This window comes from Heterodontus francisci, chromosome 1, assembly GCF_036365525.1.
Source record: "Heterodontus francisci isolate sHetFra1 chromosome 1, sHetFra1.hap1, whole genome shotgun sequence".
Lineage (NCBI taxonomy): Eukaryota > Metazoa > Chordata > Chondrichthyes > Heterodontiformes > Heterodontidae > Heterodontus > Heterodontus francisci.
This window is the reverse complement of record NC_090371.1, coordinates 128,285,401-128,305,373: the sequence shown is the minus strand read 5'-3', so window position 1 is coordinate 128,305,373 and position 19,973 is coordinate 128,285,401. Positions and strand designations below refer to the sequence as shown.

Sequence of the window (19,973 nt, the reverse complement as noted above, 5' to 3'; positions counted from 1 at the left end):
AAGAGGAGCATGCAACTGCCCTAGCTTCCATCCCCTCTGCTCTAAATTCATCCCCTCTGCTCTAAATTGATACTTGATACTTATCAGCCCAAGCCTGGATGTTGTCCAGGTCTTGCTGCATCCAGACACAGATTGCTTCAGTATCTGAGGGGTCAGGAATGGTGCTGAACATTGTGTAATCATCAGCAAACATCCCCACTTCTGACCTTATGACGGTGGGATGGTCATTGATGAAGCAGTTGAGGACACTACCCTGAGGAACTCCGGCAGCGATGTCCTGGGACTGATATAATTGACCTCTAACAACCACCACCATCTTCCTATGTGCTAGGTATGACTCCAACCAGCGGAGACTTTTCCCCGATTCCCATTGACTTCAGTTTTGCTAGGGCTCCTTGCTACCAGACCCGGTCAAATGCTGCCCGGATGTCAAGGGCAATCACTCTTACCTCACCTCTGGAGTTCAGCTCTTTGTCCATGTTTGGACCAAGGCTGTAGTGAGGTCAGGAGCTGAGTGGCCCTGGCGGAATCCAAACTGAGCATCTGTGTGCAGGTTATTGCTGAGCAAGTGCCACTTGATAGCACTGTCGATGACACTATCCATCACTTTGCTGATGATCAATAGAAGACTGATGATAGGGTGGTCATTGGCCAGGTTGGATTTGTCCTGCTTTTTGTGTACAGGACATACCTGGGCAATTTTCCACATTGCCAGGTAGATGCCAGTGTTGTAGTTGTACTGGAACAGCTTGGCTACGAGTACATGCCCTATGCGCACACGTCTACCTGAGCTACCCTGCAGAGCTAAAGATGAACATATATGCGAACGCGATCGAGAACAGAAAGATCGAATGAATGTACATGCAGGGTGAAACATGAAACTTGGAGCTACACTGCTTAAGCCAGCAGATAAAGTACTTAAGTGCAATTCACAAATCATAACAAGAAATGCGTCATTCTTCAAAGCACTGAAAACACCATTTGCAAGCATTGACTCCAATTTAAACATCGACACTTCTGATGAAGAACATAAGTAAGATGAGACTAAATCTGATGTCAGATGATATCCTACTCGTGAGAGAAAACACCCACCATACTTAAGTGACTATGTTATGTGACAGGTCACAGACCTTAAACATTAACTCTGTTTTTCTCTCCACAGATGCTGCCAGACCTGCTGAGTATTTCCAGCACTTTCTGTTATTTCAGATTTCCAGCATCTGCAGTATTTTGCTTTTATGTTACGAGATGGACTATTTAAGTTTATTGTTTACATTTTTAGAAACAAACCATTGAAACATGCTATGTCTCTCATTTACTAAGAAGGGGAGGGATGTAGTGTTTTGAAATTGCAATTGCATTGTGCATTTTGTACTCTAGAGGCTGCAGTAGCACACACATGCTAGCAAAGAGAAAGTAAAACTAAGACAGAATAAATGGAGAAGCCTTTATGTTTAGCTGCTGCAGTCTTTGTCCATCTGTCTTTGCCTCATACCTTATACTAAACTCGGCTAGACCTCGCTCAAGTCCCGAGGTCATCACATTTGGGTTTTCCTTGATTTTATTTGCCGATATTTTTTCATGCCTACTCTTTGCTTTTCTAATTTCCTTTTTAATTTCACCCCCACACTTCATATACTCCTCTAGGCTTTCTGTAGTTTTGCGCACTTGGTGTCTGTCATAAGCTTCCCTTTTTTTCTTTATCCTCTCCTTTAAGCCCCTTGACATCCAGGGGGCTCTGGATTTGTTAGTCCCATCCTTTTTCTTTAAGAGTACATACCTGCTCTGAACTCTCACTATCTCTTCCTTGAATACCTCCTACTGATCTGGTACTGATTTACCTTTAAGTAGCTGTTTCCAGTCCACTTTAGCTAAGTCAACTCTCAGCTTACTAAAATTAGCTTTTCTCCAGTTGAGAACTTTTAATCCCAGTCTGTCTTTGTCCTTTTCCATAACTACCCTAAATCTAACTGAATTATGATCACTTCCACCAAACAGCTACCCAACTAACACCCCTTCTACCTGGCCAGCTTCATTTCCTAAAACTAAGTCCAGAACTGTCCCTTCTCTTGTTGGGTTTGCTATGTACTGGCAAAAAAAGTTCTGCTGATTGCATTTTAAGAATTCTGTTCCCTCTGTGCCTTTCAAACTAATTTGATCCCAATTACTATAAGGGTAGTTGAAATCCCCCACTATTACTGCCCTATTATTTTTGCATTTCTCAGAGATATTCCTACATATTTTCTCTTCTATCTTCCTCTGACTGTGGGGTCTATAGTACACTCCAGTAGTATGAGTTCAACCCATATGGCCTCATTTGATGATCCTTCTACCATATCATCCCTCCTCACAGCTATAATTGTTTCTTTAATCAAAATTGTGAACTCCCCTGCTTTTTTATCCCCCTCGCCATCTCATCTGAAAACCCTGCAACCAGAAATGTTGAGGTGCCATCCCTGCCCTTCTTTCAGCTATGTCTTAATAATAGCTATAATATCATACACCCACGTCAATCCATTCTCAGATCATCTGCCTTATTCCCTAGACTTCTTGTACAGAAGTATATACCATTTCGCACCACCAAACTCTCTTGTGGTCTATTTTTTAGCCTTTGTTTCCTCTGCCTTCCAAAAATGCTAACTAATTTTCTGCCTTCCATTTCCAACTTTTCTTCTGTCCCTTCTGAATCTACTCTACAGTTTCCAACCCCCTGCCAAGCTGGTGTAAACCCTTCCCAACAGCACCAGCAAAGCCCCCCTTTTGAGGTTTTTGGTCCTGATCTTGTTGAGATGCACAAGTCCCACCTCTCCCAGAAATGGTCCCAATGCCTCAGGACTCTAAAGCCTTCCCTCCTGCACCACCTCTCCATAGGAACGTAGGAGTAGGCCATTCAGCCCATCGAGCTTGCTCCATTCAATATGATCATCGCTGATCATCCAATTCAATGCCTTTTTCTCACACTATCCCTATATTCTTTCATGTCATTTGTATTTAGAAATTTGTCAATCTCGGCTTTAAACACACTCACTGAGTTTCCACAGCCATCTGTGGGTAGAGAATTTCAAAGATTCACAACCCTCTAAGTAAAGAAATTTCTCCTCATCTCTGTCCTTAACGGCTTCTGCCTTATTTTAAAATTGTGTCCCCTGGTTCTAGACTCCCCAACAAGGGGAAACATCTTAGCTGCATCTACCCTGTCTATCCCTTTAACTATTTTGTAGGTTTCAATGAGATCACCTCTCATTCGTCGAAACTCTAGAGACTACAGGCCCAATTTCCCCAATCTCTCTTCATAGGATAGTCCCACCATCCTGGGAACAAGTCTGGTGAATCTTCATTGCACTCCCTCTATGGCAATAATATCCTTCCTAAGGCAAGGCGACCAAAACTGCACACAGTACTTCAGGTGCGGTCTAACTAAGGTTCTATACAATTGAAGCAAGACTTCACTACTCCTGTACTCAAATTCTCTTGCGATAAAGGCTAACATAACATTAGCCTTCTTAATTGCTTGCTGCGCGTGCATGCTAGCTTTCAGTGACTTACTGAAGAGGACAACCCAGGTCCATTTGTTCATCTACACCTTCTAAGCTCTTACCATTTAAGAAATACTCTGAACCTCTGTTCCTCCTAACAAAAAGGATAACCTCACATTTTTCCACATTATATTCCATCTGCCCTGTTCTTGCCCACTCTTGCCCACTAAGTCTGTCCAAATCCTCTTGAAACCGCTTTGCATCTTCCTCACGACACACATTCCCACCTAGTTTTGTGTCATCCGCAAACTTAGAAATATTACATTTGGTCCCCACATCCAAATCATTTATGTATATTGTGAACAGCTGGGGCTCAAGTACTGATCCTAGCGGTACCCCACTAGTCACAGCCTGCCAACACGAGAATGACCCATTTATTCCTACTTTCTGTTTTCTGCCTGTTAACCAATCTTTAATCCATGCTGGTATATTACCTCCTATCCCATGTGCTTTAATTTTGCTAACCAACCTCCTGTAAGGGACTTTATCAAAAGCTTTCTGAAAATCCAAGTATACCATGTCCACCAACTCCCCCTTATCGGTTCTGTTAGTAACATCCTCAAAAAACTCCAAAAGGTTTGTCAAACATGATTTCCCATTCATAAATCCAGGTTGACTGTGTCCAATCAGATCATTATTATTCAAGTGTCCATTTATCACATCCTTTCGAATAGATTCTAACATTTTCCACACTACTGATGTAAGGCTAACAGGTCTATAATTCCCTGCTTTCTCTCTCCCTCCCTTCTTAAATAGTGACTCTACAGAGAACGGACACACATTTGTCTTAGCCAAACATTTCCTTTTTACATACCCATAGAGGCTTTACACTTCATTTTTATGTTTTTTGCTGGTTTACATTCATATTCTATTCTCCCTTTCTTTATCAGTTTCTTGGTCCTCCTTTACTGTATTCTAAAATCCTCCCAATCCTCAGGTTTACTACGATTTCTGGCAACTTGATAGCCCTTTTCTTTTAATCTTATACAATCCTTGACTTCATTTGTTAGCCACGGTTGACTGCCTTCACTTTTGGGGTTTATTCCTTGAAGGAATGTATAGTGGCTGTAAACTATGTAATAATTCTGAGGAGGTGGTGGAGGCAGGAACAGTAGCAACATTTAAGAGGCATCTGGACAGGTACTTGAACGGGCAAGGCATCAAGGGATATGGAATTAATGCAGGCAGGTGGGATTAGTATAGATAGACATTATGGTTGGCATGGATGCGGTGGGCCGCAGGGCCTGTTTCTATGCTGTACGACTCTATGACTATCTATGACTATCCATTGTCTATGCATTGTCATACCTTTTAATGAATTTTCCCAATCCACCTCAGCCAATTTGCCCCTCATACCTTCATAATTTCCTTTGTTCAAATTTAACACCCTGGCTTCAGATTGAACTACCTCACTTACAAACATAATGTTAATTTCTATCATATTATGGTCACTCATCCCTAAAGGTTCTTTTACAACAAGATTATTAATTAGCCCTTTCTCATAACATGATACTATATCTAAAATAGGCTGTTCTCAAGTTGGTTCCTCAATATACTGCTCTAGAAAACCATCCCTAACACACTCCAGAAACTCGTTCTCCACAGCATTAGTGCTCATTAGGTTTACAGTCTACATACAGATTGAAGTCTACCATAATTACTATATTGCCCAGGCTACATGCTTCTACATACTCTCCTGATTAATGCCACGCACCACACAGCAACTACTGTTTGGTGGCCTATAAACAACTTCTACCAATGTTTGCTGCCCCTTGCTGTTTCTTAGCACCTTTACTGCCGCAGAAACGCCTGTCTGATCCCCAGCCTATTGAATCCCCTATCACTATTGCTCTTCCACTCTTTTTTTTCTCCTCTCCTGTGCAGCTGAGCCACCATTGGTACCACGGACTTTGCTCTGGCTGCATTCCCCTGAGGAACCATTCCCCTCACCAGTATCCAAAATGGAAAACCGATTAGCAAGCAAGATAGACTCAGGGACTCCTGTACCGCCTGCCTGGTTCTCCTAAACTGCCTGGCAGTCACCCATTCCCTCTCTGTCTGCATGCTCCTAACTGCCAGTGTGACCACCTCCCTAAATGTGCTAACCACATAGTCCTCTGCCTCGTGGATACACAACAGTGACTCCAGCCGCCGCTCAAGTTCCGAAACCCGGAGCTCAAGCTTCTGCAGCCGCTGACTTTTCCTGCAGATATGTTCGTCTAGGGCATGTGGTGTGTCCATGACCTCCCATATACCGCAGGATGTACGTTCCACTTGGCCGAGTTGACCTGCCATAACGTAACTTTAAAAACTATTTATTACAATTAGAATAACTTACCAGTTACCAATCAGCTTCTTCCCCTGCACCGAAGAGAGGGGCAGCTACTGGAGGCTGAAAAAAGGTAGAAAAAGAAAGAAGGAGCCCCTCCCTCACTTAATTCCCTCACGCACCAACTCACACTTTACACTCTGTGCACTCAAAGTAGCTCTCAGTGCCGACAAATTTATTTTCTCTCTTAATTTATAGTTCCCCTCCTTCCTGAACTCCCTCACTTATGAAACTCCGTTCTTCACACACTGTGCCTCTAGCAACATTTAGTGCAGACAAGCAGCACTAAGAGTCCCCTGAATTTGTGCTCCCTGTAAACAATGCTGTGTCAGCTCTGCTAGAGCTCAGAAACCAGTTTAAGCTAGCTACCTAATTAACTAGCTACAGCTACTCTCAGAGAGCTTGTATATCCTTGTTTAAAACTGTAAGAAACCTAACTTTTCTCTTAACTTAAACAGTAATTTCAATTAATTGCTAAATGTAAACAAAACAAAAACTAGACTTCAGAGATTAACCCTTAAAATTCACTCACTTACCAAACTCCCTTCGTCACTCTCTGTGCTCCAGCAACACTCAGTCCTGTCAAGTATTCATCAGCTCTATGTTCCTATTTCTGTACTCAGTAGCATGGGGAGATTACTACCTTTGAGGTCCTACTTTTCAATCTCTCTCCTCCCTAAACTCTGCCTTCGGGACCTCGTCTCTCTTTCTGCCTTACCCTGGAAATTCTCCCATAGTGCCCTTACATACTGACCCCAGAAGAGTATATCGGGTCACCAGGTGCATGGACCACTGTGGCATGCATACAATCCATGCAACTAACAAATCCAGTGCCTGGCTTCCTTTAATGTGGGTAACTGCCCAGGCACTCACTGCAGGCCCCATGGAGTCCCTTCAGGCCTCTGTTTATAGAAAAAAATCCTAATTTTCTTTTTTGAAAAATACTGGCCAGTCTTTGAGAATCCATGCTGCTTTCTTTTTGTATTCAGCAAACCATCCTCCAGTCCAACACCAGATCCCAACTGAGCCAGGCAGCAGAACTCCTGGTGCAGAGAATGTCTGCTCCTGGAGCTGTCTTCTGACACCTTTGCTTTCTGAGAGGTGGGCTGAGCTTTGATCCTTTACAAGGCTGCCCGGAAAATTCCAGAAATGGCTGGGATGCAACATAATGTCAGAATTATGGCGGAAATCCAGCCAAATCTCTGAGAAAATTCATGATCTTTTTCTTTTTCCTTCCTCAAGCCTTCTTGCTAGAGGCACTCAAGCTCTGTGCATCTGTATGAATATCATGTATCGAACAAAGGTCAAGTAGCACTCCAGGCCTGGAGGTCCCAGCTTGTTTGCTCGCAACCCATGATGTTTCCCTATTTACTTCAATGGACAGTGAAATCGCAGGCTGACAAGCATATAGCAGAAAACGCCAACCTATGAGAACTGAGATAATGAAAGCAAAATACAGCAGACGCTGGAAATCTGAAACAAAAACAAAAAGTGCTGGAAAAACTCAGCAGGTCTGGCATCATCTGTGGAGAGAGAAGCAAGGTTAACGTTTCAGGTCTGTGACCTTTCATCAGAACAAACCTTTGCCAGTCACAGACCTGAAACATTAACTCTGCTTCTCTCTCCACAGATGCTGCCAGACCTGCTGAGCATTTCCAGAACTTTTTGTTTTTATATAAGAACTGAGGACTTTGTTCATTTACTTCTGTGTGGAAACGCTCATTTACAGATTGCCGGACTGAAATCGGATACATATGATGTAGGAACTTGTGATTCCAATCATGCTTTACTATATGGTGTAGTGTATTAATAGAAAACATTTGGGCATAACTAGGTGCATGGATGGAAGATATGTTTAGTAAGCAAATATTTGAAGTTGCTCTATTGTTCATCTTGTCTAATATTTGTAAGGAATTTAGTAGAATGCTAATTCAGATTTTAGCTGCAAGCCTAGTTTAGTATTTATCCTCTATGAACAGTGAGTTGCTGACTGCTTAGTTCCTACTTCTCCCCTAATCCTCAAACAATAGTTTCCCTATACTATTCTGCTTTTGTAGCTGAGAAAACATGCTGGAGACATCATTGCCAACATTCTTCTGTAGCCAATGGCTAAGAGGTTCAACAAGAGTAGCGCAGAATGTTGGTCCCTCAGGTTTTCTTATTCTTCCCTTGGAGAACGACCTGCTTTCCCCTGACTGCTTTGGGGTAGCACAGTTAAACTCAGAAAATCACCACTTGGGAAAATCATAGGAACGGATCCACATCCTATCACTTCATAAAACAGTAAGTAGGAGTCCTATTTCTGATTGTTTTAAAGCTGCTTCATTAATGTGCCTATAATTTTTGTCAAAGAACTACAGACAGTAACAGTATAATTTTAGGAAGGAAAGGAGTAATAAAAAATTGGTAACAATTTACAGTCTATCAGATACATTACATTTCATACAGGAGTTCACTCTCTACATGAATACTTATCTCACTAATTGACTGAATTTTCACTCTTCAGGTTTAATATCATGTGACTTACCCTTCAAAGCAATGTGCCACTGTCAAAACCCATTTTCGTCCAATCAGCACACAGCCACAAATATGTCCACCAGGCTCACTCTGCAATGAGCATTGCCAGGGCCAGCGGCCTGGACGACTTGTTCTACCTCCTAGAATTCTTTTATTCAGTCGGGTTGCTGGGCGCAGACCACAATCTAGAAAATTAAAATGTGTTTATAGTTGGATTCATTGTTTTCATAATCTACAACTCACCTTGAGCAAAGGTTCTTACTTGTTTTACATTCTTCGACTGCTTCAGTTCAGCCATTTTCTTTCTATCCCACTCTTTCCCATAACCTGTTCCACCCCTCCACAAAGTATAAGCATTCAGCAACCCCCTTGTCATGCGGCAGAATAGTTCATACCATTCCTTTCACCTCTGTTACCAGCCTAGGCAGGTTTCAAAGTTTTCTCTGTTTAAGGAGTATTAAAGGAGTAGGAATAGGGTGAGTACATTCAGTACTAAATACTCCCTTTCCTATATGTGTTTTTTTTTAAATAGGGCAAGTACTTAAACATACTCTTGCATAAACCTTTCAAATCTCACTTGCACCAGCAGCAGTTTAAATAACATTATTATTCTGGGTACACTAAAATTCATTTACACAGAGGTCATGACTTCAGACCAGTGAGGAGAATCCATAACACTGCAGCTGGAAAAATCAACATCACCTGAATAATCAGCAGAATCCAACCAACACTACCTGCCCACAAACTGGGAATCCTTTCAATCCACATCTAGGCCAGTCTGACATGTTGCAGGTCCCTTAGAATTCATCTCTTTATTAAGTACTAAGCAGTAGAGTTTCATTCTCATCACCTGGACAGTAATCTGGTAGAGTGGATCACCTGCCCTTTATAGAATCCGCCCGATTACAATGGAATGAAAATTGGGCAGGTTCTATTTCAAAATTCTACTTCTTTGTACTTACCACTATGCATAAATGAGAATCTACCCCATTCACTTTGTAGCTAGAATGTGCGCTTTCAAATCTGAGCATTTATATGTTCTTAACTTGCACGATTTTAACTACTTCATTAAAAAAAATCTATAGTAGCACATCCCAAAGTTGGATGAAACCCTTCAAGGGATTTTCTCAATCTGGTAGATGATTTAGATATAGATGAGCATCTCAGGAGTAGTAAACATATGACAAGATGGAAGGCTCAAACATAAACTGAAAAAAGTTTGTACAAAAACAAGAGCATTATATTGGAATAAAGAATATTTTCAAAAAACGAGGAGTGAGCCTACTGAGGTGAGGTGGGCAAAATAGCAATCGAGACTTTAGATCAATAAGGTGATATTAAAAATTAAATTGAAGGGTTGCAAAATAAATATATACAGAAATTAAAATTGAAAAGAGCATCATAAGAGGCCTATAGGAATCATAAAAATAAGGGAGAATACAAGAAAATAAGGAACAATCTTAAGATAGGGATAAGTAAATCAAGGACGGAAAATGAAGAGGGAATGCCAAAAAATATTAAGCATTTTACAAATATAATCAGTAAAAAGAGAATTGTCAAATGTGAAGTAGGACCCGAGAGGAGGTCAGGCAGCATCTGTTTGTGCTTCAGATTTCCAGCATCTGCAGTATTTTGCTTTTGTATCATTAACCTGCTGAGAATTTCCAGCATTTTCTGTTTTTGTTTCAGATTTCCAGGTTGTGTAATATTTTGTTTTTGTACAACATTTTTAATGCTTGATATGGTTACAATACATGCCGATACATAATAAATTGATCCCAATTTCACATAAAGAATTTTATACAAATGTTGGACAGCTGGTAAAAAATGAAGAACCGTTTACTTACTTTCTTTGGCGCAGTGGAGGGATATCCTGCTTTTACTTTGACACACCTGCCTATATTAGTATGGGGAATAAAGAAGCATTTATTGGTATAATTTGTACTGCAGCAGCTCGTAACATTCTTGTCTATAAGGAAATACTCTCTCAATTTCTGCCTCACTGCAGTGTCTTCTGAGTCAGAAGGTTGTGGGTTCAAGTCCCACTCCAGAGACTGAGCACAAAATCCAAGTTGACACTCCAGTGCTGCACTAAGAGAGTGCTGCACTGCCGGATGTGCCGTCTTCCGGATGACACATTCAACCAAGGCCCTCTCTGCTTTCTCAGGTGGTCGTAAAAAATCCCATGACACTATTATGAAGAAGAGCAGGGGAGTTATCCCTCGTGCCCTGGTCGATATTTATCTGTAAATCAACACCTAAAAACAGATTATCTAGTCACTATCACATTGTTGTTTGTGCAAGCTCGCTGTGAGCAATTTGACTGTCGTATTCCCTACATTACAACAGTGACTACATTTCAAAAGTACTTCACTGTAACACACTTTGGGACACATTGAGGTCATGAAAGGTGCTGTTCGAGACAGTCTCCAGCTCTGAATTCTGCATTGCAATCCAGTGGAATACTCGCGTCTGTTGGGTGTGATTGAGCCCCCATCATCACATGGGATGTGGAAGCCTATTAAATCCTCCTGCCGTATAAGACCAACTACCTTATTGGCTACAGAGGGTTATAGCCATGGAAGGAGCATTCACAGAAGATAAAAATAAACAAGTAAGATTGTCCCTACCAAAGAATGTCCATTAAGTTTATTCCTGGAACTTCCTAACGCTGAATGCATTGCAAAAGTTGGCAAGAAAACCAATACTTGTCAGTTTTTACTCAAAGGATCACATGTCATGCTCATAAAACACTCAAGTGTCTTGTAGCATTCTAGATGGTCCAAGTGTTAAAGCACACTGTAGGACTTTACATAATTTTCTTGAAAATTAATAATTATTCATCTGAAGAGTATTTAGCAGGAATTTAAGGTCCTCAGCCTACATTTATATATAAAAAGGGAGCTTTACAAGATAGGACATTTTCAATTAGCTTTGATTGCTAGAAGCCGAGACGAATTTACAGATACTGAGGTGAAAAATAAATGAGGCAACAGTTTCTGAATTCAGGTAGCATTAACAGTTCATAGACAATAGCATTGCAAGAAATCCAGGATACAATTGCATGCATTCATTTTGAATTTTCTATTAACCCAGCATGCTTTTGCACTTGATTTAGTTTTCTTGCATCAGCATCATTGAAGGGCTTTATATTCGCATTTTTGGGTTTTCCACTCAAATCCCATCATATATTTCCTGCCTCTTACCCCTTTAGTAATAAGGCCTGTAGAGTGGAAACATTCTTATTCTGCCAATCAGAACTCAGGCGTAACCATTTTCTGCGTTGCGTTTGGTTATATTCTGACAATATTTGAGTCACTGGAGGGCCTCTATCAACAAAACATATGAGAATTCATAAAACAGGTGAGAGAATAAAAAGACAGTGACAAAATTCCTATTTTATTTATTGGTCTTTGAACCTGGTCTAGTTTTTCTAAACCTATACGGTATATACTAAAGAATAAAAAAACCTTTTACATAAGAAAAAACATACCGTTGTTAATTAACAAGCTCTGAATGAGATTTTGCATTTGCCTGTTTTCTACAGATGAGACATTCCCTAGCAGCAACAACTCACGTTGAAAAAAAAAACAAATAAATTATTGGATGGCAAAGAGGAGGCATAATAAAGATGCAAAGCCCTGACCTGCTTCCCCTCTTTTTTCTCTAGAATGTCATTTTTCCCAAGCAGTTAAACAATTATCACATTATAATCTGTCATAAAAGGTGGAAGAGACTGTTCTTGTTAACAGTACTCGGCTAATGAGAGACCTTGTTGAATCACTAAATTTCCATTAACAGGAAAGTCTTGAGGCACATAACACGCACTTCAAATGACTCTTTTTGCATATCTTTTTATCACCCTTTTTTAAAAGAACTCATTTTTTTTTGTTTACAATGAAGTTTTTACAAGAAAACATTCCAATTGAAAGAACGACTCCCAGCAGCTTCAAGAGAAGGAAGTATAGTCTAATCCCACAACCATCAGAATCTCCCTAGTTTTTGTTTACTTATTTTCATTCTTGTGCTTACACTAATAGTAGCTGTTTGTGCTGTATCAATAAAAACAACTTCCAAGAATTACCAAGGACATTTTGATTATTTAAAGAGCTGTTTTAAGAAACATTTTTATCTTCTTGTAATTGTGGATTAAACAAACTTTTAATTTTTGGCAGATCTAAGAAAAGCATTGCCTTCATATTTCCTTTTTGAGATGCCTAGTCAGGTTTTGGAAGTGTGAGAAGATACTATTTCAATTTAGTATTGATTGAGATGCCAACTTTTCAAAACTGGTAACAGTGAGATTTCTGAGGTTTGCCAGATAGGTTTCACCAGTGCCAAGGAGCAAGCAATGACCATCAGGCATGATATTAGCTTTGCATGACCAATCTCACACTTTCATGTGCATCATGTGTGGCATCAATAGCATAAACTGCCAACCCCACCATAGGCTTACATTAATGGACAATGGTAAACTTAAATGAGGATACCTCCCTCTCCCAGGTTTAGGTAGTAAAGACTATGAGCACTGTCTGTGAGCTGGACCAATCTATAGTGAAAATTAAACATTAACTGCAAAGTGATGTGTAAATGTCAGGATGCATCCTGTGGGCTGGGGAAGGGGTGAGGATTTATCAGTGGAAGGTTGGCCTGCAAACTACTGCGCTATGCAGTACAATGTTCAATTGCACAATGTTCAGCACCATTCGTGACTCCTCAGGTACAGAAGCTGTCAGGGTAGAAATGCAGCAAGACCCGTACAATATCCGGCTTGGGCTGATAAGTGGCAAGTAACATTCGCGCCACACAAGTGCCAGGCAATGACCATCTCCAACAAGAGAGAATCTAACCATCTCCCCATGACATTCAATGGCATTACCATCGTTGAATCCCCCACTATCAACATCCTAGGGGCTACCATTGACCAGAAACTGAACTGGAGTAGCCATATAAATACCGTGGCTACAAGAGCAGGTCAGAGGCTAGGAATCCTGCGGCGAGTAACTCACCTCCTGACTCCCCAAAGCCTGTCCACCATCTACAAGGCACAAGTCAGGAGTGTGATGGAATACTCTCCACTTGCCTGGATGGGTGCAGCTCCAACAACACTCAAGAAGCTCAATACCATCCAGGACAAAGCAGCCCGCTTGATTGGCACCCCATCTACAAACATTCACTCCCTCCACCACTAATGCACAGTGGCAGCAGTGTGTACCATTTACAAGATGCACTGCAACAATGCACCAAGGCTCTTTAGACAGCACCTTCCAAACCCGCGACCTCTATCAACTAGAAGGACAAGGGCAGCAAATGCATGGGAACACCACCACCTGCAAGTTCCCCTCCAAGGCACACACCATCCTGACTTGGAACTATATCGCCGTTCCTTCACTGTCGCTGGGTCAAAGTCCTGGAACTCGCTTCCTAACAGCATTGTGGGTATACCTACCCCACATGGACTGCAGCGGTTCAAGAAGGCAGCTCACCACCACCTTCTCAAGGGCAATTAGGGATGGGTAATAAATGCTGGCTTGGCCAGCGACGCCCACATCCCATGAATGAATTTTTAAAAACTTAACAAAACTATGTAGGGCTTCCTTCATGGTTTTTCACATACAGGAGAAGGATAAGGTTATCCATGGAACTAAATGATAACAGCATCTGAAAGGAAGTGCAAAATGCAGATTGAACATCAAAATACTTTTGAAGAGCGATTACAAAAAGTCTTTGCACAAGTGTAAGGCTAGGATAGATAGTTCGTCTCTCTTCTACTGCAGAAGCTCTTCTTTGGAGGGATACATTTTTTAGTAGTATTACACTAATATTACAGTAACAATACGGTAAGCCTATTACTGATCAGATTGTTTTGAAACAATGTTTGCAGGCAGTGCAACAATGGCAGCCCAAGCAGGAAGGGGAGTACTGGTTTAAACAGGCTGCAAGTGAAATAGTTCAGTCAATGGCAATGGAACTGTCTTACTGGCTCAGGCAGTCAGTGGGGGACAGAAATCCTCTCGTGATTGAAGAGACTCCTGACAGATTATAAAATCCCTACTAAGGGTTTTAGCTTTGTCTAATAGATCACCTTGCTGTAGGTTAAGCCATACCCTGCCTGCCCCAGTTCTGACAGTGAGTGTAGTATGTCTTTTCTGGTACCTGGGCAGGTGTTGATTAGGAAAGAAACTGATTAAACTACTCAAAATGAACTTTTTAAAAATCCACATTTGACTACTGCTGTGCCTCATATTGAACTGAGGACATTTGGGAGAACTTGGCCCTACCCTTCACTGAAATAAAAACAGAATATGCTGGAAATGCTCACCAAGTCTGGCAGCATCTGGAGAGAGAAAGAGAATTAATGTTTCGGCAAGTGACTGGGGGTGGGGGGAGGGGGGAGAAAAAGAACAAAGGGAAGGTTGTGATTGGGTCGAAGACAAGAGAGATCGAATGATAAAAAGTTGGTGGTGCAAGGCCAAAGGGAGTGGTAATGGGACAAGTAAAGAAACAAAAGATATGTCTAGAAGAGGTGTGAATGGCAGACTGATGAACAGACCTTCTCTGCCCAAATGACACCAATTATTCACCTCCTAACTCCCAAAGCCTTTCTGCCATCTACATGGCACAAGTCAGGAGTGTGATGGACTACTCTCCATTTGCCAGAATGAATGACACTCCAACAGCACTCAAGGAACTCAACACCATCCAGGATAAAGCAGTTTGTTTGATTGGTACCCTATCCACCACCTTAAATTTTCACTCCCTCCACTATCAGTATACCATAGCTGCAGTGTGCAGCATCACAACAAGGCTTTTCCTGCAACACCTCTCAAACCCAAGAACTCCATCACTGAAATGCAGGAGGACAGCAGGTGCATGGGAACACCACCAAGTTCCCCACCAAGTCACACACTGTCCTAACTTTATTGTGGCTCGGTCAAAATCCTAGAACTCCCCATCCAACAACATTGTACCTACTCCATACGGACAGCAGTGGTTCAAGAAGGCAGCTCACCACCACTTTCTCAGGGCAGCTAGGGATGGACAATAAATGCTGCCTTGACTGCAATGCCAACACCGCGAGAATGAACAATTTTTTAAAAAATAAGGTCAGGTTTAAACAGTTTTAATAGTAGGCATAGTGTTAAGAATACCTGTATATTAAGCATGTACTGACTCAATCTAGAATCCCGTCAACAATACTAACTACAAGTCATCAAATACATAACTCAACCTGATCTTTCAACTTTGGTGAAAAATATAAAGGTCAAAATGAAAAGGTCATTTGCAACATCAAAGGGTACTCTTAGCAATGGTTAAAATTACTTTGTTGCAGAAATAAGGAATGACATGATCGGTTTCAGTGTTGGATGGCAGATATTCACACAACAAGAATGGTCATTTGGACAAGATACTGAAAGCTGAGTTGTGCAACCATACCCCAGCAAACTTCAGCTCCCTCAGAACAGGAGAAAACAAAGAGAAGATGGGGACCAGGGAGAGGGATTTGGGGACTCGGATGCACACACAACTAAATGGAAACAATATGCTATGTTTGCACATTCAGCTCAGATTCTAGAAACATTCTTCGAGCCTGCATTGCCCTATCTATCAGCATTAAAACATTTACAGGATGCCTATAAAACTTGGGAGCCTGCCCATTACTACTTCAGAATATTTTCATTGTTTGCAAATCCATCATAAACTGCAAGGTAATCTGTTTACAACTAGATAACATGCTTGGCAGGTCATGCTACAACACATGATCATTGAAAGTCAAATTCAAGTCCGAGCACATGTCTGCCAGGGCTCAATAGGAACTTTCATCCTAAGGTGTTCCTCTCCAATGCTTCTTCAAGCAGCACTCAAGGCAGTTCACCACCACCTTCCCAAGGGCAATTAGAGATGGGCAACAAATGCCAGTGACACCACACCTCGAGAACAAACTTTTTAAAAAGTGTTTCTCATTTCTACTTTTGATACAGTTGTTACTATTTGCTATTCCCAGGTAGGATCCATTGAAGGAAAATAAGCACAGTTGTAGTATGGTCCCACAAACCCAGCTTTTCAGTACTTTGCCAAAGTGGCCATTCTGCTACCACAAAGCAGGTCAATGTTTAGTAAATTCAATAAAAAAAAACCTTCTTAAAGGAGCACTTATTATGTGAATCAGCAATCTTGGCTATGCAGGCCAACATACTGCAGATGTATTGCAAATGTAGTTGAGTGTTGAAAGTGCCCCTTAGTCAAGAATCTACAGTACTACAAGCTACTGACCTTACCCTAAACCAATCTGCTTGCAGGCCAGCTGGCTGAGTTCTTCCTGCCAATCATCGGCACATACGTGATAGTCCGAGGTCGACCTGTGCACAACTAGCTCAGACAAGGAAGCTGCACTGTCTGAAAGTGACACTGTAAACAAACCACAGACACAATCTTTTTGTTATCATAGAATTATGCAGTACAGAAGGAGGCCATTCAGCCACTAATGCATAAACAGGCTCTTTGAAAGAGCTATCCAAATAGTCCTACTCCCCCACTCTTCCCCACAGCCCTGAACGTTTATTCCTGTCAAGTATTTATCCACTTCCTTTTTGAAAGTAATGATTGAATCTGGTTCCATCACCCTTTCAGGCACAGTGTGTGAAGAAGGGAGTTTGGTAAGTGAGGGAGTTTGGTAAGGAGGGGGAACTATAAATTAAAAGAGAAAATAAATTTGTCTGCACTGAGAGCAACTTTGAATACACAGAGTGTAAAGTAGGAATTGGTGCGTGAGGGAATTCAGTGAGGGAGGGTCTCCTTTCTATCTTTTTCTACCTTATCCAAGCCTCCAGTAGCTGCCTCTCTCTTCGGTACAGGGGAAGAAGCTGATTGGTGAGTAACTGGTAAGTTATTCTACTTCTAATTGTAATAAATAGTTTTTAAAGTTACGGTATGGCAGGTCAGCTCGGCCAAGTGGAATGTACATCCTGCAGTATGTGGGAAGTTATGGACGCACCACGTGTCCTAGATGAACACATCTGCAGGAAGTGTCACTGGCCGCAGAAGCTTGAGCTCTGGGTTTTAGAACTCGAGCGGCAGTTGGAGTCGCTGTTGTGCATCCACGAGGCAGAGGACAATGTGGATAGCACGCTTAGGGAAGTGGTAACACCGCAGGTTAGGAGCATGCAGGAAGAGAGGGAATGGGTGATCACCAGGCAGTCTAGGAGAACCAGGCAGACAGTGCAGGAGTCCCTGAGTCTATCTTGCTTGCTAATCGGTTTTCTATTTTGGATACTGGTGAGGGTGATGGTTTCTCAGGGGAATGCAGCCAGAACAAAGTCTGGGGCGCTACTGATGGCTCCACTGTACAGGAGGGGAGGAAGAAGAGTGGAAGAGCAATAGTGATAGGGGATTTGATAGTCAGGGAATCAGACAAGCATTTCTGCGGCAGTAAACGTGACTCCAGGATGGTATGTTGCCTCCCCAGGGTCAAGGATGTCACAGAGTGGCTGCAGGACATCCTTCTGGGAGAGGGTGAACAGCCAGAGGTCATGGTCCACATTGGTACCAATGACATAGGTAGGAAGAGGGATGAGATCCTGAAAGCAGATTTTAGGGAGTTAGGAAGGAAATTAAAGAACAGGACCTCCACAGCAGTAATCTCAGGATTACTCCCAGTGCCACGTGCTAGTGAGCATAGGAATAGGAGGATTGATCGATTAAACATGTGCCTGGAGAATTGGTGTAGGAGGAAGGGTATCAGATTTCTGATGCACTGGGTCCGGTTCTGGGGCAGGTAGGACCTGTACAAGATAGACAGGCTACACCTTAACAGGACTGAAACTAACATCCTCGTAGGGAGATTTGCAAATGCTGTTGGGGAGGGTTTAAACTAGCTTGTCAGGGGGATGGGAACCTGAGGGGTAGCTCAAATTGGAAGGAATTAAAGCTGGTAACAGGAGGTAGAAAAGTGGCAAGCGACATTAGAAGGCAGGCGAAACAAAGGCAAGCATCATCTAGGTTTAGAATGCAGAATAATGTCAAAAAGACAAGGTTAAGGGCACATTACCTGAATGCACGTAGCATTTGCAACTAGGTAGGTGATTTAAAGGCACAAATAGAGGTAAATGGGTATGATCTAATTACCATTATTGAAACGTGGCTACAGGGTGACCAGGACAAGCAAGTGAATATTCAAGGATATTCAACATTGAGGAAGGACAGAAGAAAGGGAAAAGGAGGTGGTGTTGCGCTGATAATGAGGGATGGGATCAGTACATTAGTAAGGAAGGACCTCAGATTGGAAGAACAAAATGTGGAATCTGTTTGGGTAGAGCTAAGAAATAGCAAGGGGTAGCAAACATTGTTTATAGGCCACCAAAAAGTAGTGGTAGTGTGGAGCATGGTATTAATCAGGAGATTAGAGAGGCATGTAGCATGGGTAGTACAGTAATCGTGGGTGCTTTCAATCTACATATAGACTGGGTAAACCTAATGAGCACTAATGCTGTGGAGGACGAGTTTCTGGAGTGTGTTAGGGATGGTTTTCTGGAGCAGTATGTTGAGGAACCGACTCGAGAACAGGCTAGTTTAGATCTAGTATTATGTAATTAGAAAGGGTTCATTAATAATCTTGTTGTAAAAGAACCTTTAGGGATGAGTGACCATAACATGATAGAATTTTACATTATGTCTGAAGCCAGGGTGCTACATTTGAACAAATTATGAAGGTATGAGGGGCAAATTGGCTGAGGTGGATTGGGAAAATACATTAAAAGGTATGACAGTGCTTGACAATGGATAGTCTTCAAAGAAATATTACATAGTTTACAGCAACTATACATTCCTTCAAGGAATAAACCCCAAAAGTGAAGGCAGTTAACCGTGGCTAACAAAGGAAGTTAACGATTGTATAAAATTAAAAGAAAAGTACTATAAGGTTGCCAGAAATAGTAGTAAACCTGAGGATTGGGAGGATTTTAGAATACAGCAAAGGAGGACTTAGAAACTGATAAAGAAAGGGAGAATAGAATATGAATATAAACTAGCAAAAAGCATAAAAACAGACTGTAAAAGTTTCTATAGGTACATAAAAAGGAAATATTTGGCTAAGACAAATGTGTGTCCATTCTCTGCAGAGTCAGGAAAATTTAAAATGGGGAATTGAGAAATGGGAGAGAAGCTAAATGATTACTTTGTGTATGTCTTCACTGAGGAAGATGCAAGAAATCTCCCAGAATTAGAAATCCAAGGGACTTGGGAGAATGAGGAATTGAAGGAAATTAGTATCAGTAAGAAGGTTGTATTGGAGAAATTAATGGGGCTGAAGGTTGATAAGTCCCTGGGACCTGATATTCTACATCACAGAGTGTTGAAAGAAGTAGCTATGGAGATAGTGGATGCATTGGTGATCACCTTCCAAAATTCTATAGATTCTGGAATGGTTCCTGCAGATTGGAAGGTATCAAATATCATCCCACTATTTAAGAAGTGAGGGAGAGAGAAAACAAGGAATTATGGGCCTGTTAACCTCATATCAGTAGTAGGGAAAACGTTAGAATCTATTCTAAAGGACACTTGGGTAATAACGATCTGATTGAGCATAGTCAACA

General features: G+C 41.6%; 1 protein-coding gene across 6 annotated transcripts in view; it reads right to left on the bottom strand.

Annotated features, from left to right (window-relative positions):
* corin (corin, serine peptidase) overlaps window positions 1-19,973 on the bottom strand; it is a 261,008-nt gene that overhangs the window by 23,687 nt on the left and 217,348 nt on the right. For all 6 annotated transcript variants that reach the window (XM_068035959.1, XM_068036006.1, XM_068035969.1 and 3 more), the window contains 4 exons: window positions 16,662-16,791; window positions 11,589-11,711; window positions 10,230-10,279; window positions 8,393-8,567 (listed from right to left, as the gene is read on the bottom strand). In XM_068035959.1, coding sequence (XP_067892060.1) covers window positions 8,393-8,567; window positions 10,230-10,279; window positions 11,589-11,711; window positions 16,662-16,791 — 478 coding nt within the window. The remainder of the gene's footprint in view (window positions 1-8,392; window positions 8,568-10,229; window positions 10,280-11,588; window positions 11,712-16,661; window positions 16,792-19,973) is intronic.